At 47.8% G+C, this 23,790-nt stretch overlaps 1 protein-coding gene across 37 annotated transcripts in view; it reads right to left on the bottom strand.

Moving 5' to 3' along the window:
- PCNT (pericentrin) overlaps positions 1–23,790 on the bottom strand; it is a 142,014-nt gene that overhangs the window by 45,015 nt on the left and 73,209 nt on the right. For 16 of the 37 annotated variants that reach the window (XM_023630345.2, XM_023630353.2, XM_023630346.2 and 13 more), the window contains 13 exons: positions 23,378–23,529; positions 21,023–21,183; positions 20,534–20,772; positions 18,309–18,471; positions 17,566–17,778; positions 13,266–13,298; positions 11,242–11,471; positions 10,479–10,595; positions 10,351–10,371; positions 9,348–9,554; positions 6,032–6,202; positions 5,641–5,793; positions 4,438–4,530 (listed from right to left, as the gene is read on the bottom strand). In XM_023630345.2, coding sequence (XP_023486113.1) covers positions 4,438–4,530; positions 5,641–5,793; positions 6,032–6,202; positions 9,348–9,554; positions 10,351–10,371; positions 10,479–10,595; positions 11,242–11,471; positions 13,266–13,298; positions 17,566–17,778; positions 18,309–18,471; positions 20,534–20,772; positions 21,023–21,183; positions 23,378–23,529 — 1,953 coding nt within the window. The remainder of the gene's footprint in view (positions 1–4,437; positions 4,531–5,640; positions 5,794–6,031; positions 6,203–9,347; positions 9,555–10,350; positions 10,372–10,478; positions 10,596–11,241; positions 11,472–13,265; positions 13,299–17,565; positions 17,779–18,308; positions 18,472–20,533; positions 20,773–21,022; positions 21,184–23,377; positions 23,530–23,790) is intronic. The other 21 variants (XM_023630348.2, XM_070252657.1, XM_070252647.1 and 18 more) reach the window with 3 other exon arrangements.

Below are 23,790 nucleotides of genomic sequence, written 5' to 3'. Positions count from 1 at the left end.
TGGAGAGTTACACCACGTTCACGGATTGGAAGACTCAATATTGTCAAGATGTTAATTCTTTCATGATCAATCTAGACTCAATGCAATCCAAATCAAAATGCCAGCAAGATTCTTCTGTAGATATCACTTTGTTGATTCTACAATTATATGGAAAGCCAAAGGAACTAGAAGAACCAAAACAATTTTGTAAACAGAAGAAGTTGGATGATTTACATTATCTGACTTCAAGACTTACTGAAAAGCTACAGAAATAGTGTGGTATTAGTAAAGAGAGAGAAACCTAGATCAATAAAACTGAATAGAGTTCAGAAATAGATCCAAACAAATATGGAGAAGATTTTCTCCACAGATTTCTCCAAAGATTTTCAATGGAGAAAAGATTACTGTTTGAACAAACAGTGCTGGAACAATTACACACCCATGTGCCAAAAAATACAGTGCATCATAGACTTGAATACCAAGCAAAACTATGAAATTTCTAAGAGAAAACATATGAGAAAATCTTTGTGATCTGGGATTAGGTAAAGAGCTCTCAGATACAAATCCAAAAGGATATCCATTTAAAAAATTAATAAATTGAACTTCATCAAAACTAAAAGGTTTTGCTCTGTGAAAAACACTGTTAAAGAGAATAAAGAGACAGCTGCAGTGGGTGAAAATATCTGCAGATCATATATCAAAAAAACACGTTCAGGGGCCAGTGCCATGGCCAAGTGGTTAAGTTCACACACTCCACTTCAGCGGCCCAGGGTTTTGCCAGTTCAGATCCTAGGTGCAGACATGGCACCACTCATCAGGCCATTCTGAGGCAGTGTCCCACATGCCACAACCAGAGGCACTCACAACTAGAAGATACAACTATGTACTGGGAGGCTTTGGGAAGAAGAAGAAGGAAAAAACAAAAAGATTGGCAACAGATGTTAGCTCAGGTACCAATCTTAAAAAACAAAACAAACAAATAAACAAAACCATACTCAGAAGATACGAGGAATTCCCAAAACTCAGTATGAAAATGAACAATCCAACTTTTAAAAAATTAGCAAAGGATTTGAATAAACATTTTGCCACAATATGTATGGCAAAATAGCCTATAAAAAGATGCTCAGGATCATTAGTCATTAAGAAAATGTGAATTAAACCCCAAGAGTATATACCACTACACACCTACTAAAATGGCTAAAACAAGTAAGACTGACCGTACCACGTGCTGGTGAAGACGTGATTGACTGGAGCCCTCAGGCACTGCTGGCGGTGCGTGGTAAAATGGTAGAGCAACTTTGGAAACAGTTTGACAGCTTCTTTTAAGGTTAAACACATACTTACATATGAATCAGCCACTCTACTCCTAGGTATTTACCCCATAGAAATGAAAATTTATTTTCACACAAAAACCTGTACATGGAGGTTTACAGCAGCTCAATTCATAATTGCCAAAACCTGGAAACAACCAAAGATCCATCAATGAGTGAACGGATAAACCAGCCATGGAACATCTTTATAACACTGCTCAGCAATAAAAGGAACGAATCACTGATAGGTGCAACAGAGATGAACTGCAAACACATGATGCTGAGTGACTTGACAGAGTGTTCTGGAAAAGGCAAACTACAGGGCTGAAGAACACACTGTGGCTGCCACGCTGGGAGTGGGGATGGTGACCACAAGGGCAGCACAGGAGAGTTTCTGAGTGAAGGACTGTTCCATAGCTTGATTGCAGTCGTGATTACAGGACTTAATGCATATTTCCAAACTCACAGAACTGTCCAAAAAAAGTGAATTTTACCGTATGTATGTTTTTTAAAAACCGAAAAATTTACAGGTAATAAATGGTTATATTAAAAAATAAGACCTGTCTAAAATCAGTGACCTAAGGGTCTACCCAAAGAAGCTGGAAAAAGAGCAAAATAAACCCAAGGTAAGTAGAAGGAATCAGGGAATAAATATAAGACAAACCAAACAGACAGAAAAAACTGAGAAAACTAGCAAAACCAAAATCTGGTTTTTGAAAACATCAACAAAAGTGATAAACCCCTAGCTAGAGAGACTTCAAGAAAAAGAGAAACCACAAATTCACCAATCCGGAATGAAAAAATGGTCATCAATGCAGAATTTAAGATAGTCAATGAGTTAGTAAGGAAATGGGAATTTCCTAAGGAATAATAAGGAAAAGACTATGAACTTCACTCCAAGAAATTTGACAAGTTAGATGAAATAGATAAATTATTTTCTTTTTTGGAGGAAGATTGGCCCTGAGCTACCATCTGTGCTAATCCTCCTCTACGTTATGTGGGATGCCGTCATAGCATGGCTTGACAAGCAATGCTAGGTCTGCACCTGGGATCCCAACCTGTGAACGTGGGGCTGACAAAGCAGAGCACACAAACTTAACCACTATGCCACTGGGCCAGCCCCAATAAATTCTTTGAAAAATACAACTTATCAAAACTAACACAAGATGAAAGAGAAATCCAAATACCTCTATATTAATTAAATTCATTCTCAAAAACCTCCTACTTAAGTAACCTTCACAGCCAGACAGTTTCACTGTTGATTCTATTAAAACATTTAAAGAAAAAAAAAATCACATCTATGTTAAATAACCTCTTTCAGAAAATGGAGACAGTGGGAAAACTTCCAACACATTTCATAAGACCAGCAAAACCTTCATACCAAAACCTGATAAAATATTACCAAAGAAGAAAATTACAGACCAATATCACTCATGAATACAGATGCAAAAACCACTGACAAAATACCAGCACATCAAATCCAACAACATATTAAAAGGGTTGCACATCACCACAAGTCGGTTTATCCCAGGAATGCAAGGTTGGTTTAACCTTCAAAAACCAGTGTAATTAACCCTGTTAGTAGAATTGAAGAGAAAAATAATATAACTAATTCAAAAGATGTAAAAGAAGCAAACTAGAAATAGAAAAGAACGTCCTCAACCTGATAAAAGACATCTATGAAAAACCTACAGCTAACATCATACTTAATGGTGAAACACTCAATACCTTCCCCAAGATCAAGAACAAAGGACAACTGCTATCACCTATTTTATTAACATTGTCCTGGAAGTGCTAGACATTGTGACAAGGAAGAAAAAGAATTAAAAGAAAAGATTGGAAAGAAACAAAACTGGGTCTATTTGCAGACAGTGTATCTTACACACAGAAAGCCCCAGGAATCTATAAACACACTCCTAGTATCCATCAACTTAGCAAGGTAACAGGACACAACATTAGTATACAAAAATTATATATCTACAAATACATCTACGTATGTACGTATGTACACTCACGGCAAACAACTGGATGATGAAATTTTTTTTAAAGCCCACTTACAATAGTGCAACAAACCTAAAATACTTAGGGATACATTTAACAAAAGATGTTCAAGACTTCTTCATTGAAAACTACAGAATAAGGGGAAAAATAAATGATAAAATTAAAGAAAGAACACTAACCCAGGTGTCGGAATAGACAAAGAAGGAAGGAACAACAGATGTTGAGAATAAGGTGTTAGGATGTCAAGGAGCTGCTGGAGAACGAAGTACAGAAAAGAAATAACGATAGCCATATTGACAGAGGTCTTAACAACGAGCAATGGGGACAGAAGAGTTCAGTTTTCCCAACAAACCTGAAAGATACTATGATTCCAGGAAATGAAAATCTTCACTGACATAAAATAAGGGTAGAAAATATATCAAAATGTGGTTTCCTTCAAAGAATTAGAAACCTAACAAAAGTTATTCCTACAAGTGAAATTTTAGTTGTATTTATTACATCAAAGCAAAGATATCGTCCATACATTCAAAAAACATTAGAAGTAGAATTACAGAAAACAAAGGATGTACAGATTTGCACATATCTAGAAATGAACAAAAATCTCAAAAGAAAATATTTCGAATTGTGTTTATATAGCTCTCTATTCTTAGTGAAACTAAAATATTTTCCTTATCACAAAAACTATCTTTAATATTTATAATATTTTAGTATGTAAAATTATACTCACATGGCCAATTCTGGAACACTAAGGAACAGTAACAGATACAACCTCCTTTAAATAATTAGTCACTGGTTTTAAGGGTATTCCTCAAAGTAACAAAAAGGATATCTTTAAGTTCTGCCAAACATATAAGATACCAACACAGATCATTAATATCCCAACAGCCTCTGTCACTGCAAAGTTTGGAGACATGAAAATCTACAGATAAAACTTCTCCTTTTCACCCCACCAGCCCCCCACCATCCTTACCTCCAAAATTAATGAAAAAACCATTATCAACTGTATATAATGACATAGTTTACTGCCATCCCAAAGGCCCCCCGGGGTCCCCAGATCACAGTGACAAACTACCAAGAACTCAATGCACAAGACGCAGTTAAGGCCAAAGGCACAAGCCTGGACTGCATCCAGCGTCGGGAGGCCTACCTCACTGAGAGCGCCAGTTCCCATCCCAGCCAGCTGTGCCTCAAGCTGCTCACTCACACACTTTATCTCCCTTTCTTTGTTCTGTAGAAATGCCTGTGGAGATGATAACAACAAAGCCAAAGCAGCATTACTACAGGAAACAGTCCCGGCCCTGCAGACGTGGAATATCCTAATTAAATAAGCCGGAGTTCTAAATACCAATACTTGATTTGAAAATGTTTTTCTACTAAAGTCTTTCTTTTTAAAATGACATATTAGAGTTTGACTTTAGAAAATTAATCACTGCATTTCTCCAGGCAATTTGTTTCAAAGCAATGGCTGAAGAGTAATTAAAGTGTGCTCTTATCTACGTCTCACCTGTTAATTAAGGACAGACTCCCACCGAAAGGACGACTAGTGACTAGATTGCCTCAGAACTCTACTTTCACTGAAGACATTTTAAAGCCATACAGCTGCACCCTTTGTCGAATTGGATCCCTTGAATTTCTTTCAATGCTGTTAGTTCACTCATCCAACAACTGTCAGTTTGGCACCATAGACAGTGACTCTAAACTCATATATTTCACAGCCATCTTTTAAGGTTAGGACTTCTTTACAACTTTATCAACTCCACTATACAGAGGTTATTTTTCTTTTTGCTTCAAAAGCACAGTTGAATTAAGATAATAGAGAAGATTTAAAACTGGGTTTTTTATCATCTTACTTGCAGGAAGGATGACAATGAGCAACTATTTACTAGAAATCACTTCTAGAATGGGGTGCCCCTGTAAAAGCCAAAAGCAGGTACCACTGCTCCAAAGCTATAATTTCTTTCCTGGCAGTTTCCGTTGCTAGGCAAGTGCCTTTCCTGTACTGGGCCCCAACAAGCATCCTTTCAAAAGCCTAACTGCTGGTGCCACACGCAAGCACAGAGCACGGTGTGCAGGTGGACATGGAAGAGCTCCACCATCAAGGGGACTCCATGCTCCACTCTTGATTCCCAGAAAGCTCTCCCACTGAACACTTCCTAGCACAGCCCCAGCTGCCAATCTTAGTGCAGAAGTCAGGCACTTGCCGAAATCACCTGCCTGCACAGGGTCCTCCTTCTGTCTCCAGACAGAAGGCTTGCGCAGGCCTGGGAAGGTCCAAGGCCCCAGTCCCTCGGCTGCAGCTCTTACACAAGCAACACAATCTTAGGTGTCAGGGTGGGTCCTCTTAGTTTACCTTCAAATTGGCATTCTCTTCTTGAAGTTCTCTGACGCTGGCCGCACTATGGTTGTTCTGCATGTCTAATTTCAAGGTCAGATGTAGTACTTCCTCATTTTTACTTACTAAGTCATCTTTAACCTTTTCTAGTTGTTCTTTTAAGTCCAAAATCTTTCATTAAAACAAAAGAAGGTAGGTATTAAAAGTTATCTAATATTGCAATTAATAATTATTAAAATCACTTTGAAAGATTTAAAAGTACATGCCAAAAAGTTAACATACTATAACCCACATAAAAACATTAAAATTACAAAGAATATACAGTAAATGCATCATCTGAAGTGCAGTGGACGCTGTCAGCAGACCCTCTGAGCAGAGGAGGAAAGGGCCCGTGCCCGCCCTCCCTTACCTCGGTCTCACGCTGCAGGAGCACCCTCTGCACTGCCTCTGACTGGACTTCTGGACCCTCGGGACAGCTGCCTGCAGAAGGCAAGGGGCATTTGCCCTCATCTAGTTTAGACTGCAAAGTGGACACCAGTAGCAAGTTACTCATCTGCTGTTCCTGCAATGCCTCTTTATCCTGTTTAAGACAAAAAATGCGATTTCAGGCAAGTATTTCAGGAATCAGGGGCCTCAAACGTCTGTTTGTTACAGGGTAAATCATCTTCAGCTCTTCCTGGAGCACACCCCCCACACACATGCATGGACCAGACCAGACATATGACCCACAGACCAGCCATGCTCCAGAGCAGAGCCACCTGGGGAAGGACGCAGTCCCAAACAGAGGGCCACAGCCTGTGCCCGTGACTGCACCACAAGGAATTTATCCTCAGTAATTATTCAACAAGGCACAAAAATAGTCTCTAGACTATTAAAATAGGCTCTAGCCGTTTTTAAAAAATTGGAAAGAACTTGCCAAAGAAGGGAGCAATGGCTGACAATACATCTATACAAGGAATATTTGTAAACATTAAAAATTCTTCAAAGAGATGTTATCTTAAAGTAACAGTCAGGTACATCTTAACATTTTACTTTGTCATCATTATCATAAGGTATATGATGCAAATAAAATTGGTACACAACGTGGAAATAAGTGACATTTCAATGTCCTTGAGTTTGATAAAATTATTATCAGAAAATCAGAGAAGATCAACTGGAAAACAGTTGAGAGGTGGAGGTCTGTAGTAAGTTAATAGGGCATAAAATTAAAATAAACAAATCAGTATCATTGTCTATATTTAATTATGATTTAGAAATCACAATGAAATCAAAGATCTTATTTATAAGTTAATAAAGCAGTTGAACAAATCTTAAAAACAAAAAGTCCTTGGGGCCAGCCCCGTGGCCGACTGGTTACGTTTGTGTGCTCCGCTTCAGCAGCCCAGGGTTTCACTGGTTCGGATCCTGGGCATGGACATAGATAGCACTGCTCATCGGGCCATGCTGAGGCAGCGTCTAACATGCCACGACTACAAGGACCCACAACTAAAAATACACAACTATGTAAGTGGGCTTTGGGGAGAAAAAGGAAAAATAAAATCTTCAAAAAAAAAAAAAGTCCTCAAAGAATATTTGACATGGATAAAATGGTCACAATATATTAAGAGGGGAAGAAAAAGGCATACAAAGCTATATATATGGTCCAACTTTGTGGAGGGAAAAAAGGCATTTTCTATACCCCTGGCACCTAATAAGCTCAGTAAATGTTTGCTGAGGGAAACAGTAAGGGAGGGAGAGAGGGACGGATGGACAGACGAGGCAGTCCCAAGCTGAGCTATCCCCCACAAGCCCAGGAAGTGGCTGGACCAGAGGCATGACTCCCCTCCAGGCAGGTGACACAAGCTGCCTGGGCCTCTCCCCAATGTCCTTCCCAAGAGAGTAAACCTGTCTTCAAGAAAGAGCTTTGACTTCATTAAATGGTTCTCACCAGCATTTTCAAGAACCAAACACACCTGGTAAAAACTCTCCAAGATTTGTCTTAAGGTCAAATCTGTGATTCTAAAGTAAAATTTCTCCTAAGACTCACTTTTCAAGTAATTCTTAACTCCCAGCGACATGAAATGGAACCTTAAGAGTTGAATTCCTTTTGACTAAATGCTCAAAAGGAGGGACAAGTGCTCATGGGAAGCGGTGGAGGGCAGGAGAATCAGATGACCCCACTCACGCTCAGCTCTCCCACCTCAGCTTAAACTTCCAGAGACAACAAAACCCCTGTATGCCACAGATGCGTAACTGCAAACTACAGTATGAAAACTATCACTGGACGTAAATTCCTGAACTCAAAAATTAAAATAATTCTAACTAGCTCCAAGTCAAGTACCTAATGAAATAAGTTTTTCAACATAAAACCTTAAATATTTACTTTATGAAATTACTAAGGATAAGTTTAGAGTACTTGAGAGATACTGGAGTGCCATAAAAATTGATATAAAATGCTACTAATGTGATATTGTGACTTATAACAAGAAATGCAGTCAAATGTCACTTATCAAAGGGGATGTGTTCTGAGAAATGTGTCATCAGGCAATTCTGTCATTGTATGAACATCACAGAGTGATTCACACAAACCTAGATGATAGAGCTCACTACACACCTAGGCTACATGGTGCTAATCTTACAGGATCGCCATGGCCTGTGGGGTCTGTTGCTGACCAAATGTCACTATGCAGCATGTGATGTGTTTGTTTGGGCCTCGTCTGATCCCTGGCTCACAGCTCCTAAACACCTTGGAAGTTCCTGAGTGATAAGTGATAAGGCTGTCTTGATATTCGTAACAAGCCCCTTCCAGCCACACCTGAGCTGAGGTAAGTTTTGGAAAGCCCCTAGGTCACCTAAGGAAGAGGACGGGTCAACAGGGGACCCAACCATGTGTTTGGAGGGTTGCACTTCTCAGTGCCACCCCAACCTCAGGGAAGAGACAGGGGTTGGAGGTTGAATCAGTCACCAATGACCAAAGATTTAATCAATCATGCCTATGTAACGGAACCTCCATAAAAACCCAACAGGATGGGGTTCGGGCAGCTTCTGGGTTGGCAAACACGTGGAGGTGCTGGGAGGGTGGTGCTCCCAGAGCGTGAAGCTCTGAGCCCTTCCCACATCCCTTGCCCTGTGCATCTCTTCCACCTGGCTGTTCCTGAGTTTTGTCCTTTAATAATAAACCAGCGATCTAGTAAGTAAAATGTTTCTCTGGGTTCTGTGAGCTCTTTTGCAAGTTAATTGAACCCGAGGAGGGGGTTGCAGGACCTCTGACTTATCCATCCTGGACTGGTGACTGACATCTGAAGTGGGGCTGAGCCCCTGCCCTGTGGGATCTGACGCCATCTCCAGATAGATGGTGTCAGAATTGAGTGAAGCTGAAGGACCCCCAGCCGGGGTCTACTGAGAAATGGAAACCTCTTGGTGTGGGGACCTCTCCCATCTGGTGACCACAGGCATCAGGAGTCCAGTGAGGTGGTGCTGCAGCGGAGGGCTGACAGCAAAGAGACACGCAGAGCGTCACTCCTTCGAGTAAATAAAAGCAGAGGTCAGAATGAACTCTGCTGCCCACTGGTCTGGGGTCCTGGCTCCTACGTAGTCTTCCTGGTGCAGCCAACGGCACAAGTGAAAGGAAGAAGAGAAAGCTCCGCCCACCTGCCCACCGGCTCAGAGCAGTCAGGGCAACGTGGCAACAAGTGCCCCATCGACCAGAGACCCCTGTGGACGCCAACGAGACAGAGGGTGTTTACTTGCTGTAACTCTTTCACAGTTTTCCTCTGCTTCTCCAGCTCTTCCTGGAGCTGGATTACTTGTCTTCTGGTGTTGGCATTTGTCTCCTCGAGACGTTTAATTTCCTCTTCCTGGATCAACACTTGTCTATCTGCCAGTTCTTTCTTTATAACCAATTCATTAAGTCCATCTGACTTCTCTCTCAATTTTTCTTGTAACAATTCAACCTAAAACAACAAAAAATGCTTGAGAAATACAATAGTTAAAAAAACAAAATTACCTTCCAAATAAAGTACACAATACAACTGAGAGAAAACTGATCTATGTGGTTTTGACCTAGGCTGCACAATGACGCCTAGGGAGAGAATGTGATAAACTGTATTAGCAAGGACATCCCCTCAACAAAAAGACACACAGAATAATAATATGGTACAACATGTGTCAGTAAAATAAAGTTGATTTTGATAGTAAGGGATGGAATGCTACTCAGCAATGAAAAAGAATCAACTACAGACACAGCAACAACCTGGAAGAATCTCCAGAAAGTCAGTCCCAAAAGCTCACACAACGTATGGTCCACTTGTGTAACAGTATGGGAATAACAAACCCGTAGAGCAGAGGACAAGCTGGGCGAGGGGGAAGGCAGCCTGGGGGACCGGTGGGGAGGGACTCGTCTCATCTGTCTGCACATCCACATCAGGCCCTGATCTGGGGCTGAGTTCTGCAGGTTGTCACCACGGGGGAGCTGGGTTAAGGGGACACAGGATCTCTCTGGGTCTTATTTCTCACAACTGCAAATCAATCCACAATTATCTCAAAATAATTTTTAAAAAAGAATAAGGAAATCAACTACAGCTACTTCAGACAGGAGGAAGGAGACAGTTCCAGCCCCAACCAGAAGGAAGCAAGAAAAAACAGCAAAAAGCAGGACCAGGTGCCCAACCCCTCCCCAGTGGCCATGCAGAGGGCAGGCTAGGGGGCAGCACCAACACTCGAGGGACAGCACAGATAGGCACACCCTACCTCCTCATCCAGCTGTGCCCGCTGCCGTTTCATGTGCATGGAAAGAAAAAGTTTCAAAAGATAAAGCTTAAAAACGTTGTAGACAACAACGGCTCCCCCACAGCATGCAGGACAGTAGGCTGACTTACATGGCTGTCATGCGGGCCCCGGGGCTGCGGCCTGGCCACCTGTCGGAGCTGCTCCTCCAGCCTCTGAATCTCCTGCTGGAAGTCCTCACGCTCCTGCTCCCGCTCGACGGCCTGCTCCTGTCACGAGAGGCAGTCTGTTTGTATCATCTCTCAGAAGCACTCATGGAGGCACAGCGCCTCCCTGGGGCACCACCTCCCTTGGAAGAGAACAAGTGAAGGGCACATAGTCGAGAGGGGAAGGAGCCTGGTCTGGCGCTAACTGCCACTACGCCTTTCACGCTGCAGCCAGGGCTTCCATTCCACACGCATGTCCACTGCCCGGAAGCGTGGGCTCCTTCATCACGTCTGCTTATGAGATGGGGCTAAAGGAAGAGGAACGGCTCTTCAGATGTAATGCAGGGGAGGCTTCTGAGCACTGACAGAAGACAAGACACAGAAAGAGCAGACAGCACAGGTCCAAGGGAGGCAGCAGGGGCTAGAGGCACTGCCCAGACAGCACCCAGCACTGGGCACACGGTGCCTACAGTCAACCATTATGGACTTCCCCCAGACCGCAGAGAGCAGCGCATGCCAGGAGACTCAGAAGGGCGCTCCCTCAGACTCACATGTCATGGAACACTCACAAGATGTGAAAGGGCACCGAGAGACAGTGGTAACATGATGGCTCTCTGCACGCGAGTCTAACATGCAGCACAGATGCCTGCGACCTGGAAAGAAGTTCCTGCCATAAAGACGACTTCCAGTGACACAAATGAACCCTTACATCCATGAACTGCCGCTGGCTGCGCAAATGCTTGTCCAGAGAACCCATCTGCTGCCTCAGGGCGGAGAGCTCCTCGGCCTGCTGGGCGCACACACGATGCCTAGAGAGCTGCTCCTCCAGTTCAGCCTCCAGAACCTTCATCTGGGAGAGCAGAGCTGAGCGGTCTTTCTCAAACTGTCTCCTGGTCTCTGACTGCTCCTTGGTTAGATACTCCACTTCCTTCTGAAGAGCTACAGGTGCAAAGAAAACAGGAGGAAAGTCCCACGGCTCAGGGCACGGTGCTTGTGTTACAGCAGAAACATGACACGTGAGTTTCCTAACAGCGACGCCTGCACAGCAGACACGACAGTGCCGCCTGGAAAAGAGCAGACAGCAGCCTCCCTGGCATCCCAGGACCAGGTCCTGGTGGGGACAGGAGCACAGGCTCCCTGAAGCTTGCAGACTCCGGCTCAGGGAGAGAGCATGGCTCTTCCCTTCCCACTACTTCTCTCCCTCAGGGAGGGACAGGGCCAAGGCCACACAGCACTGCAGAGGACGGGACGTGCATCCAGCAAGCCAGGCGAGTCTGTGTCCTGTCAGATGCCGAGCCCACCAGCTAACACAGCCACAAGTGAGCCAAACAGCCGCTGCAAATAAAGTCAAGTACTGTTACCAAAATTTTAAAAAAACACATCTTTTAAATGAAAATTGGAAAAAATAAATTTTAAGACCAAGAAAAATACATCTTGGTATTCCCAAATGACGTATCAGGTAATTTTCTAGGAATTACGCCTTCACATGTATTCTCCAACATGGAAACATGAACAGAACTTGGTGCCTCCCGAGGAAGCAGGAGCTTGATGTGGCAGCTCCTGGCAGGTGTGCTGACTAAAGGCACTCACCACGAGCCGGGGCTGTGTCAGATGAAAGGGTCAAGCCATCAGTAAACCAAATGCCAGCCTAAAATTAACCGGGCGATGAGCCACAATCCAAGTGGGAACTACAAACTGATAAGCCCTCTGAGTCCCCAATGCTCAAACTATCCAAAAACAGAAACATTAAGTTCCTAAGTTTTTGTTTACACTTCACCAGCTTTCAAATCTTAATTATCTTAGTTTACAAAAATGTGACAATCTTTTATGACAAATTATCATCACCACTGATATAGCATTCTCAATAAATTTTCAAGATAGTATGTCACCAATTATGATAAATCAGCTGTAAACGTGCAGTTAGAACGATGTTGTTCACAGACCTTGCACATGAGATGGGGCTCACACATTCCTGCTGTGACAGGCAGTGCTGCCCAGGGTCCACCCAGGCAACACCATCATGAGGCCAAGCGTCGGAGGACAGGCCCCTGGCTGGCAGCACAGGCACCTGCACGCAGGCAGGATGGAGAGGAAGGTGTCAGTGCAGCTGTTCAGGCCATGCTGAGGGACAACCGCAAAGTGGGGCCAGCACAGGAACACCTCCTGGGCCCCAAGCTCCTTCCTCGAGACCATCAGGCCCCCAGGGTCCCCAGCCCAAGGACACTGCAGCCACCACAAGACACGGGTTCCTGCAAAGCAGCGTGCATTGCAGCTCTGCACCTACGAGGGCCTCACCAGAGAGAGGCTCACTGCTTTATGCACAGACAGACGAGGACAGTGGCCAGTTCCTTCAATAGCTTGCCACAAAAGCACTGAAGTATTTTTCTCTTCAGTAAAAAAAAATTTTTTTTTTTTTTTGGCGAGGAACGTTGCCACTGAGCTAACATCCGTGCCAATCTTCCTTTTTTTGACTTGAGGAAGATTGTCACCAAGCTAATATCTGTGCCCATCTTCCTCTACTTTGTATGTGGGACACTGCCACAGCATGGCTTCATGAGTGGTGCGTAGGTCCATGCCCAGGATCCAAACCCGCAAACCCAGGGCAATGGAAGTGGAACGGGTGATTTTAACCACTGCACCACCAGGCTGGCCCCTCTTCAGTACAATTTTGTAAAATCTGGCGCAAACACACAGCATATATCACACAGAAATCACTCGTCTGTTTTTACAAACCTGAGTCCTTGTGTGCTAGAGTGACGGGAACATCTATAAATGAAAATACACAGCATTTTCAGAGATGAAAACAGAAGAAGGTATGACCTAGAACATGCAAGTTAGAGATAGGAAGAGAGAGAATGTCAGCAGGATTCCAGGAGCGTCTTTTGGCCTCAGACAACACCTAGCACCACACGTTTCCATAATGCCACTGCCGTGGTCTGAATGTCTGTGTCCCCCAAACGCACATATTGAATTCTTAACCCCAGACATGATGGTGCTAGGAGGCGGGGCCCTTGGGAGGTGCTCAGGAGCCTCATGAGGAGGTTCGTGCCCTCCAGATGAGACCACAGAGGCTCCCTGCCCCTGTGCACATGAGGACATGGCGAGAAGATGCTGTCCGACCCAGGCAGCACTCTCCTGGGGGAGACCACGCGGCGCCCTGAGCATGAGGCTCCAGGCTCTAGGACCATGAGCAACGAGCATCTGTTGTTTACACCCAACCTGTGTCATTTCACTACAGCAGCTCGGACGGACTAACACAGCCGCTGTGCGCTGTGTCGCAGGAGGTCCCAGCTTTCGGGGCTCAGGTGCTGATTTTCAAAGGAGACACAGAAAAGCACCCAAGACGGACACAGTGCCCTGAAGGCTGCCTTGAAGCAGCCCCCAGCTGACGGGAGCCACGCAGGCGAGGAGGGCTGAGCTCCCCATGAGGCGCCACGACCTCCTGGAACTCCTGGAAAGTTGGTCAATGTTCACAAGGACCCACAGCAGAATCAGGACCAAGTGGCCCCCCGGACTGCACCTGGGGGAGCCCGTGGTCAGGGAAGGTCAAGTGTGGTGCTGGCGGGCAGCATCTCACACAGCTCACCCAGGGGAACCTGCAGTGTGGCAGTGCACACGAGACCCCAAACAGGAACACAGAAATTGCACGGCGGACTGAAGGGAAGGAACAGAGATCACTGAGGGTTTAACAAGGCAAAAATGAAAGCAATCCGAGAGGACCCCAGAGAAAGCACAAGAATTTCCTGGTGACAAAACAAAGTGAAGGAGGAAAGACTGGGTCCAGGAAGGGCTCCATGAGTCTGTCCCCCATTCCTGGTTAGGCTCCCACTTCTGCCGAGGTGCTCTGGCCACACAGGTGGGCCAGGCCTCACTGCAGGGGCGAACCAGAGACACAGAAGTGAAGGGGCGGTCACAGCCTCGGGACAATGCAGAGGAGGAGCCAGGCCCAGGTGTGGCAGAGCCCCAGGAGATGGACACAGACGCCACCACCGAATGGCCGGGCCAAGGGCCACTGGGTCCAGGCCTGGCTGAGGGAAGCCACTTGGCTCCTGGGCTAAGACGAGGCTGTTCCACGGCACAGGGCTGTGTGGCTGCTCAGCAGGTCCCACCACTGTGTGTCTCCCACAGGGTCCCCACTCTACAGTCCCAACACCCAGGAAGAGGAGAACAGGCTGCAGGAGCCTCATGAAGAGGTTTGTGCCCTCCAGATGAGACCACAGAGGCTCCCTGCCCCTGTGCACACGAGGACATGGCGAGAAGATGCTGTCTGATGCAGGCAGCACTCTCCTGGGGGAGACCATGTGGTGCCCTGAGCTTGGGCCTCCAGGCTCTAGGACCATGAGCAATGAGCATCTGTTGTTTACTCAAGGAAGTAAAAACAGGTCTTGGTGGATGAAGTGTGGGCCCAGCCACCCAGCGGAGGAACATGGACTGTCACATGGGCTGGGGTGCTACCTCTGAGGACAGGGCAAAAGGGCTGCACAAGGAAGCTCCGTCCCACTGGGAGTTCCAGAGGACAGGAAAGCGTGGGTACAGAAGAAAGAATGACTGAGAAATCCCCGTCAGACCTGAGACGGAACAGGACGGCATGGGAAACCCACCCTGGACATATCACAGTGACACGTAAGAACATCAGAGCAAACAGATTCCTAAAAACACCTGCCAGGAAACAAGGCATCTCCACAGAAACATCGGATGTGAGGAAACGGTGGTTTATGGCCTCAAAGCGTTAAAGGAAAAGACATCAAATCTAGAATCATATCTTTCCAGCTACGTCATTTAAGGATGAGGGTAAAGTAAGGAAAACTTCAGGTACTCAAGGTCCACGAAAGTCCCCACAGCCCCTCTTGAGGGCAAGGATGCAGGGAGAAAACACTCACAACCCACTGCCATTTGGGCAGCAATCTGCATGTGACGTGGGACACACAGAGCACACGTACTCGAGTCCACACACATGTTCACACACATGCTCACACACACTCACGTGTTCACAGAGTTCACGTGTGTCTTCACAACTTGCTCACAGGGATGTGCTCACACACAAACATGGACAAAAGCCTCACCTGACACCAGCTTGGCTGGGGCTGAGCAGAGACAGGAGGGAGGAAAAGCAGAGAGCAGGTTTCAGCCAGTGAATGGAGGACACTGGCCTGAATGCAGAAGAAGCAAGCGCAGAAGGACACCTGGATGCACAACCGTACAATCAGCGGAGGAAGGTCCTTCTCGGAGAGCAGAGAGCAGGTCCAGGGAGGCACAGTGAAAAAGGAAACACCAGCAGAGAGCAGGGCAGATGCAAGAAGATGTGGCTTGGCAAATAAAACTTGGCTAACATGGGGCTGGCCCAGTGGCACAGAGGTTGACTTCATGCGCTCCGCTTTGGTGACCCGGGATTCACAGGTTCAGATCCCAGGCACGGTTCAACACATTCCTTGTCAAGCCATGCTGTGGCAGCATCCCACATAAAATAGAGAAAGATTGGCAAGAATGTTAGCCCAGGGCCAATCTTCCTCAAAAATAAAATAAAATAAAATAAAAGAGATAAATAAATAAATAAAACTTGGCTAATGGAACAAAGATACCTAAGTCAGCTTTTTAAAAAGTTATTAATATCCATAAGAGTCTCAAAGAAAAGCATGGAAAAAAACTGAAAATAAAGGGGTGAAAAAAGCAAGCCAAGTTAGTATTTCTAACAGAAATTTACACCAAAAAAAGGGAAATAGACAGAGCCAGCCCTGATGGCCTGGTGGTTAAAGTTCAGTGCACTCTGCTTTGGTGGCGCAGGTTCAGTTCCCAGTTGTAGAACCACACCACTCGTCTCTCAGTAGCCATGCTGTGGCGGCAGCTCACAGAGAAGAACTAGAAGAATTTACAACTATACACAACTATGTACTGGGCCTGTGGGGGCGAGAGAGAAAAAAATGAAGGAAAAGGAGAAAGATTGGCAACAGATGTTAGTGTAGGGTGAATCTTCCCTTGCAAAAAAACCAAAAAAATGGAAAAGGACAGAGCAACATCACAAACCTCACAAAGAGCCAAGCAAGAGATCAAGTCTGGCAACAACAAGCAGACAGTTCAGAGTGCCCCATGTGGACAGCACTGAGAAACCAGGCTACAAATCACCCTTTGCTTAAAGAAATCGCAGCCCTGTTGGAGCCGAACGTGACACAAGAGCCCCACATCAGTGAGCTCGAAGAACTAAGATGCCCAGAAATAGCAAAGACGGGCAAAACTCAAATAGAGGACGAGAAGATGGAAAGCTGATTGTTTATCAATGAGAAAAACTAAAAAGGAGAAGAAAGTATTGGGGGAAGAAAAACGAGTTTCTTGAATCAATCAGGGTGGTAAATAATGACCAAAGTTCTGGCACAAAGCACAGCCTTCTGAGCGTGTGAACGGCCTCCAGGGATGGGCAGGGCGCAGTGGGGGTGGCGGGCGCCTTGCAGGTGGGGACGCGAGGGCAAGGGTGCAACACACAGTTCTGGCAAAGCCTGACCCCATGTGTAACTGCTTCCTGCAGACCTGCCGCCGAGGACACTGCACCTGCAGCCAGTGTGCGAAGCTTAGGTTTAGACTTGAATTTTAAATATTTTTAAATCTAAAATATCTAAGAATCCGAGCTATAATGAAATCCTTTTGTTAAAACTCCATGCTTTCCTAGTTAAGAATAACATTAGGCACTTTGTGTTATTTTAAGCAGACTTTTCAAGTAGCCTCATTTTTCATGGTCTTGGCTGCTTGTCCCAAACAGGCTCCTGCTCCCAGAAGCGATCTGCCCTCATGGAGACGTGTGGACACTGAGTGGCCATGCCAACCAGGACAACCAGCCTCTTCCAGGAGCAGCAAACAGGTGACACTCCACGGCCCTCGCACGCCCTCCCCGAGCCACACGATGGAGGCTCTCTGAAGACTGCTCCCGTCTTCTGCCCGTTGTACCCTCTGGAAGGGTTGAGCTTCCACGAAAGCCTGCAGCTGCTGCCCACGCGCCTGCCCTCCATGGCTCCGGCCTCCACCCCCTGGAACTGGCATTTCTTACCGGCTTCTCTCTCTTCTGCCCCGGTGGCTAAGGCCTCCTTTTGGCTCCACAGGGTGGCATTTTCCTCCCTCAGCTCCGCCTGCTGCTGGGTCACCCACTGGAGCTGCTCCCTCAGGCTCTCCAGCTCCACAACGAGGCCCTGCTCAGATGCCTCCTTACGGCCCAGCGCCTCCTGCAAGCTGGCCTTCTCCACCTTGAACCCCTCGAGGATGCCTGAGGAGATGGGGAGAGACGCAGCTGCGGAGGCCCCACTTGAGCAGAAGGAGCAGTCAAATGATGGGTGCCCCAGGTGCTGTCCTTCTAGGAACAGGACAGGGGCGTGACCACCCAGCTCTCAGCCCCACAGCTGATGTCCCACTGCTGGCCCAGTGAGATGCAGGAGCCACCAGACACCCCCACACCACACCCATGCACACCCCTCAGGCCACATGCCCCACACACACAAGGCCACTGTGAGCGCCAGACGCAGGAGCAGGGGCATGGGGGCAGGCAGAGATGAGACTTCCTGGGGCGTCCTCTGCCCATAGCTGTGATGGGAAGATGAACGTTCCCATCGCACTGCATGACGGCACACTCTCAGGTGGTCGGCTCACAGAGGAGTGGGAGATAAGCGCCAAGGGATGGGTGCCACCCGCCGGCCCGTCTTCTGCAGCACTGACTCCCCACAGCTCCGGGGTGCCTCCAAGGCGGTTAGTTTCTCTGAGGAAAGTCACCGGAGCCTCACACCCCGGCCGGCTGCTCACCCTCCGCCTTGTGCAGCTCCAGCACCAGACGAGCTCTGGCCGCGTTCTCCTCCTCCAGGCGCTCCAGTAACTCCTGGTGCTTTCTGACAACCTGCGCCGTCTCCTCGTTCTTACAGCTGAATTCCTTCTCAAACAGAGAGTGCATCTGACGTGCTTCCTCCAGCTGTTAAAATACATTTGAAAATTGAAACTGTGTATCAAAAATAACCAAAATTTGTATCAATACCATCAGAACTCTACTTGCATAGAATCCTGGTGAAATGATAAATATTCCACACAAAACAACAACTTCAATATTCAATATTTTATCAATTACTAAATAAACTTGCTAATTTAACAAATTTTCAACCAAGAAAACTTCTGCACACACAGACATGTATACAGCACTGCACAGAACACTCATGTGCTTATGAACTATTGATGTCACATGTGTGAAGGAGAGGGTACATTTCAGAGGACACGTGACAGGAAGCTGACCATCAAGAACCTGGACCCTGGGCAGGGATGCGCCACCTTGCGCTCTGCAGGTAGAGAAGCTACAGGAGAGGCCGCAGGGTGGAAGGGCACCTTGGGCTGGTCACCACACTAGGCAGGAGCCCTGACACGTCCCCACTGCCTGAGACCTTCCCCCGGCCCAGGTCCCAATCTTGCCCTCCTCCCGGCATCCAGGTCCAGTCTGAGGCTCCCAGGCCATCCACAGGCTGGGGGCCTAGATTAATCTCTGAATCCAAAATGCCCATACCAGGTTATCCCAACAGACCATCAGCACCCAGGGTGGGCCTCCCTCAGCCTCCCGCTGTACTTCATGCAGCTCTGGCCTTCTCCAGACGCAGACTCTAAGGAAATCTCCTGGTTTTACCTTGAAAGCAGCCCCCGAGGCCACCTCTCCTCATGCCCCACCCTGGGCCACCTCCCCCACCCTCTGACCTCTCCGGACACCTGTTCCAACCACCTGGCCACTTCCCACCCCTTCTCGCTGCCCCATGGATGACTCTAACCTGATCAGGGCCCCTCACACCCCTGCTGCTGCCCTGTGCCTACTCCTCACCTCCCACGGGACTCTGCTTTGCTCGTCCCCCTCCCCCAAAACCTGCCTTGCTTTCCCTCCCACAGGCCCTGCGTTCCTCCTGGCTGTGGGACCAGCCAGCCGCTCTGAAGAACACACTCCGTGGAGCAGGACTTCTAAGGAACGGGACACGCTGAGAGCACACATGGGCCCAGGACAGACCAGCGCACTCGCTCAGACATGTCTCCAGGGCCACAGGCTGGGCTAGACCTGCAGACACGGTGCCCACCCACAAGAGGCTCACATGTGATGTCTGTTTCCCTTTTATGACACTGGAGGGACAATCAAAAACACCTGATTACTCATCAGACGCTGCCCAAATCTGTCTACTTTTTGAGAAAAGAAGGGAGGGCGCAAAGGGAAGAAAACGGCAGCCGGGAGGAACCAGAAAGAGAAACCAGGTTTCAATACTGTTGCTCTATGCACCTTCACCAGGAGGAAACCACCTACTATTCTGAGACCTAAACAGCAATGCTTTGCATAAAAAGGCTCATTTTTTAACTGGGCAGACTTTGGAAAAAAGGATCTTTATTGCTTCCCACGTATTCCTATTTAATGTCTTTCCTAATTGACTAAAATGGTCTAAAAGGATTAACAAAAATAATGCCCTTTTTCAATGATGATCTCCAAATAGAAATATATTCAGTATGGAATTAAAATAGTGCATGAAGTAAATAGAGCTGAAGAAAAGGGATGGTTATACATGGTCTAAATTAAGGACACTGAGGTTTTATCTTCATTCACAGCAAACCTCCTTCCTCAGAAAAGACTCCTTCTTAAGGAGGGACATGTAAAAGAATATCATTGGTAGTGACAAAAGATAAAATGACACAAGGGAGGTGAATGAGCACCCCAGAATCAAGAGTTTCTTGCCCAGTGGAGGAGAGAATGGAGAGAGAGGCCCGACCTGCCCAGAGAGTAAAGGCGTCCCTCTCACCCTACAGGGTTTGGATGAGAATCAGGAAAGGCAAGTGAAGGGCCGCAGAGCGCTGGGAGCTGGGCATCATCACCCATCCAGCTTATGTCGTCAGTGGACTCAGCCTGTCCACTTACTCAACCCCCGTCCTTCTCTGAAGAAGAGAATCAGCAGCAGGAGCCAACAGGGCCACAGAACAGGTAGCAGGCAGCACGGATGTGGCCGAGCCGGGCCGTGTCTCACCTGCCTGCTGGAGTCCAGGGCCATCTCCAGGAGGCCATCCACCGCCAGGCCAAGGCTCCGGTAGATCCTCCTGACTGGCTGCTCACATTCCAGTGTACTTTCTGGGCTCATAAAAAAGCTTTCACAGACGTGGCTGCTAATTTCAGCCACTGAAGACATCTCAGCGCACTCAGGGAAAGTTCCATCCAGCTCTGGCAGGGCCGCATCAGGCCCAGGCCACGTCTCATCAAGTGCCGGCGCTACAATGTGAGCAAATACAGAAGCCTACACACACTGCTGCATGGCAGGCAAGCGGACCCCGACCAGCAGCATCAAAGGACATGCACGCCTGCATCTCTGGGGATGACATCCATCCGTCTTAACCAAGAGGCAGGTTCACGGGCCCCGTGCTCAGCTGTCTCTACGCGCCACTGTGGCAGGGAAGGGGGAGGGTGGCGTTCCCAGCACAGTGGCCCCAGGAGGCCCTCAGTACCCCGGGCTGGCACTCACCTGCAGATGGGACCTGGGCCCCTGGCTGTGCATCCAAGGGGCTCTGGTCTTCCAGACAGAGCCCCACGCGTTCACCGATCCGGCTCTTCAGGGCGACAGCAGCCTTCAGCGTCTCTCCAAACAAACCCAGGAGCCTCCTCAGGGCGTCCCGGAGAGCAATCCTGAGACAGGAAGCACAGGGCGGGCAGCAGCCATCAGCTGTGACCCTGGCCCTGTGACTCAGACCACAGCAGCACGGCCGCGAGGCAGCTCTGCCAATGTGAGCAGATCTTTGCTGCTGCTCTGGACTTTTAAAAGATGCTGTACTGTTGTTAACTTAGGCACGCTTCTCCTGGAGGTGGCATCTAGCCAATCGGTAGGGGGCAAAGCCCAAGCCAGGGCACACTGGCTTCATCTGGAACCCTCTCACCCTGGACAGAGGATGCGCAGACCCCAACAGGTCCCACGTCACAGGCTCTCTGGCCCTCAGGAGCAGAGCTGGGGCCAACGTGGCCCTCAGGGCTCTGCCCTTTTACAAAGTATCTGTTCAAAAATCAGGAGTCACACCTGACCGATAGCCCACACACATGGGAAAGAGTGGCTCTCCCGTGCCTCTCTCTGGGGCCACACGAACCACAGAGTCTGGAGTGTTTTGTTCCTCATAGGACCAGAAGCCACCCTGCACCCCGTCAGCGAGCTGCATCCTTCTAGACCATCCCTTCTGGCTGGGGCTCATCTGTCCGGGCCACAGTGACCCCGCCCAGGATGGAGCTATGGGCAAAGTGCTATAGCTACTGTGCAAGCCAGATAGGCCAATGCGATCTCCCACACCCGCTAGATGTCAGGGCCAAAGTAGGCAGGAAACAGGCTTGTCCACCCTGTCTATTCATACACTCACATCCCTCCCACGGTCCCGGCACAGGCACTGCTCCCAACACAGGGAAACATAAGGAACACAACACGCCAAGAGCCGCCCCTCGCAAGCTGGCATTCCAGGTGAGAAAGGCAGGCAGTGAGAATGGGCTGCGGGAACTATGAGGTGAGGTGGGGGGTGGGGGCAGTGGGCAGACTGCACTGAGCAAGCAACAGTGTGGGAGCCTCGGACAGCTCCCGCGGCTGCCCAGGCCCTGCAGGTGGCCACCGAGGTCAAGAGGACAAGAAGGGCGGGCACAGCACACACAAGGACCCTGCGGCGGGGGCATACTGGGGAAGGCATAAGGACAACTGCAGAGACAGTGGGTCAGGGAGGGCAGGCCAGCTCTGCTCTGAAAGAAAACGCCAGAAAGCACCCTCAAAGCCTGCCCCCACCTCCTCCTCGCGCCCCATCCAAGCTGTGCTGACCCCTGATCCCCGTGATGATGCTCAAAAACACCAAATACTTGTGGGTGTCAGAGAGTCTGAGGCTGCTGCTCGGCCAGCTGGGCACATACCCCAAATACCTGAGGGCCACTTTCTCTCTGCCATGTCCCTCCAGCACGCAGAGCTGGTGACCACCAAGCCTGTCACACTCCACCCTCCACTCACCACAGTGACTCAGGGCACCTGAGGGGTCGGCATCAAGCCACAAGGCAGCTACAACAAGGGCTAGAAAAAGCAGCCAAGGTCTTCACAAAGAATTCGAAAACCACAAAGAGAATGAAGGAAAGCTCAACGGAGACCCCGTGCCAGTGCGAGAAAGATGCTGTTCTCTGCATGTTGAGGTCAGGACTGAGCAAGGCCTGATTGCCTGGCATGGTTTCTCTGCACCCTCGAAGGCGCACAATCAGGACAAGGGGCCAGAGGCAGCCGAGACTGGCGAGGGCCCACCTTCAGTACTGAGCCCCAGGACCACAAGATACTGGGCAGAGACAAGCGGATGGGACACAGCAGAAAGGGGCCAGAGAAAGGCCCACCCCACAAGTTGCACTTTCCAAAGCGTGGTGCTGAGCTGACTGCCCAGATAGGCAGACAAAAACGAGAGACCATCTGATATCAGATGCAAATAAACAAACAAACAACTGAACAATTCCAGGAGCACTGTATTCCTGCATGAAAAGAAAACTAAAATTGAGACAACATATAGGAAAAATCTGAAAGGCGTCACAGTAGGAAACTTTCTTAACCCAGACTCCCAAACAAACAAGACAAAGAGGCAGATCGGAAACTGTGCCTGCATTATAGCATCGTTTTCTAATTTGACAAAACGTGAAGATTGGGCAAAGCAAGGTAGTAGGTACATTGGTGTCTGTTACATTACTCAGTACTTTCTCCATGTTTAGAACCTTTTTAAATGACAAGAATAACATGGCACAGGGCCCTATCCCGCCTGCTATCAACATGCACTCCAGCTCGTGGAGAAGGCAACTGAGCACCAGCATCAGACAGGGCACCGCTGACCTCTCACTGTGTGACAAGTCGACGTCAGCCTTCAGCATGGAGATGAGATTCGCGCCTTCCTGGTTCTCCCTCTCGCGCCTCTGCTGTAGCTTCTCCAGGTCAGAACGGCGCTGCTCTATCTCATGACTTAGGGTTACAATTTGGTCTTTTAGCTGTTGAGGAAAATGATTAAAGCTTTAGTTAAAACAATTTAGTTATAAATAAATTTCTATAAAACTTTTATCATTCCATTTAATAAAAAAAATGGCAAAAGATGAAGAAGGGGTGATTAAAGATGAAAATTATTAACATGGTTTTCCTCCATTATTTATTGCCTACAAAAACAGAACATCCAAGCCAGCCGCAGCCACCAGGAGGAAGGGGCAAATTCACCAGAGATTATTCTCACAAATAATAATTAAAAACAAAATCCC

The sequence above is a fragment of the Equus caballus genome, chromosome 26, assembly GCF_041296265.1.
Source record: "Equus caballus isolate H_3958 breed thoroughbred chromosome 26, TB-T2T, whole genome shotgun sequence".
NCBI classification, from domain to species: domain Eukaryota; kingdom Metazoa; phylum Chordata; class Mammalia; order Perissodactyla; family Equidae; genus Equus; species Equus caballus.
This window is presented reverse-complemented; position numbering and strand designations above follow the sequence as displayed.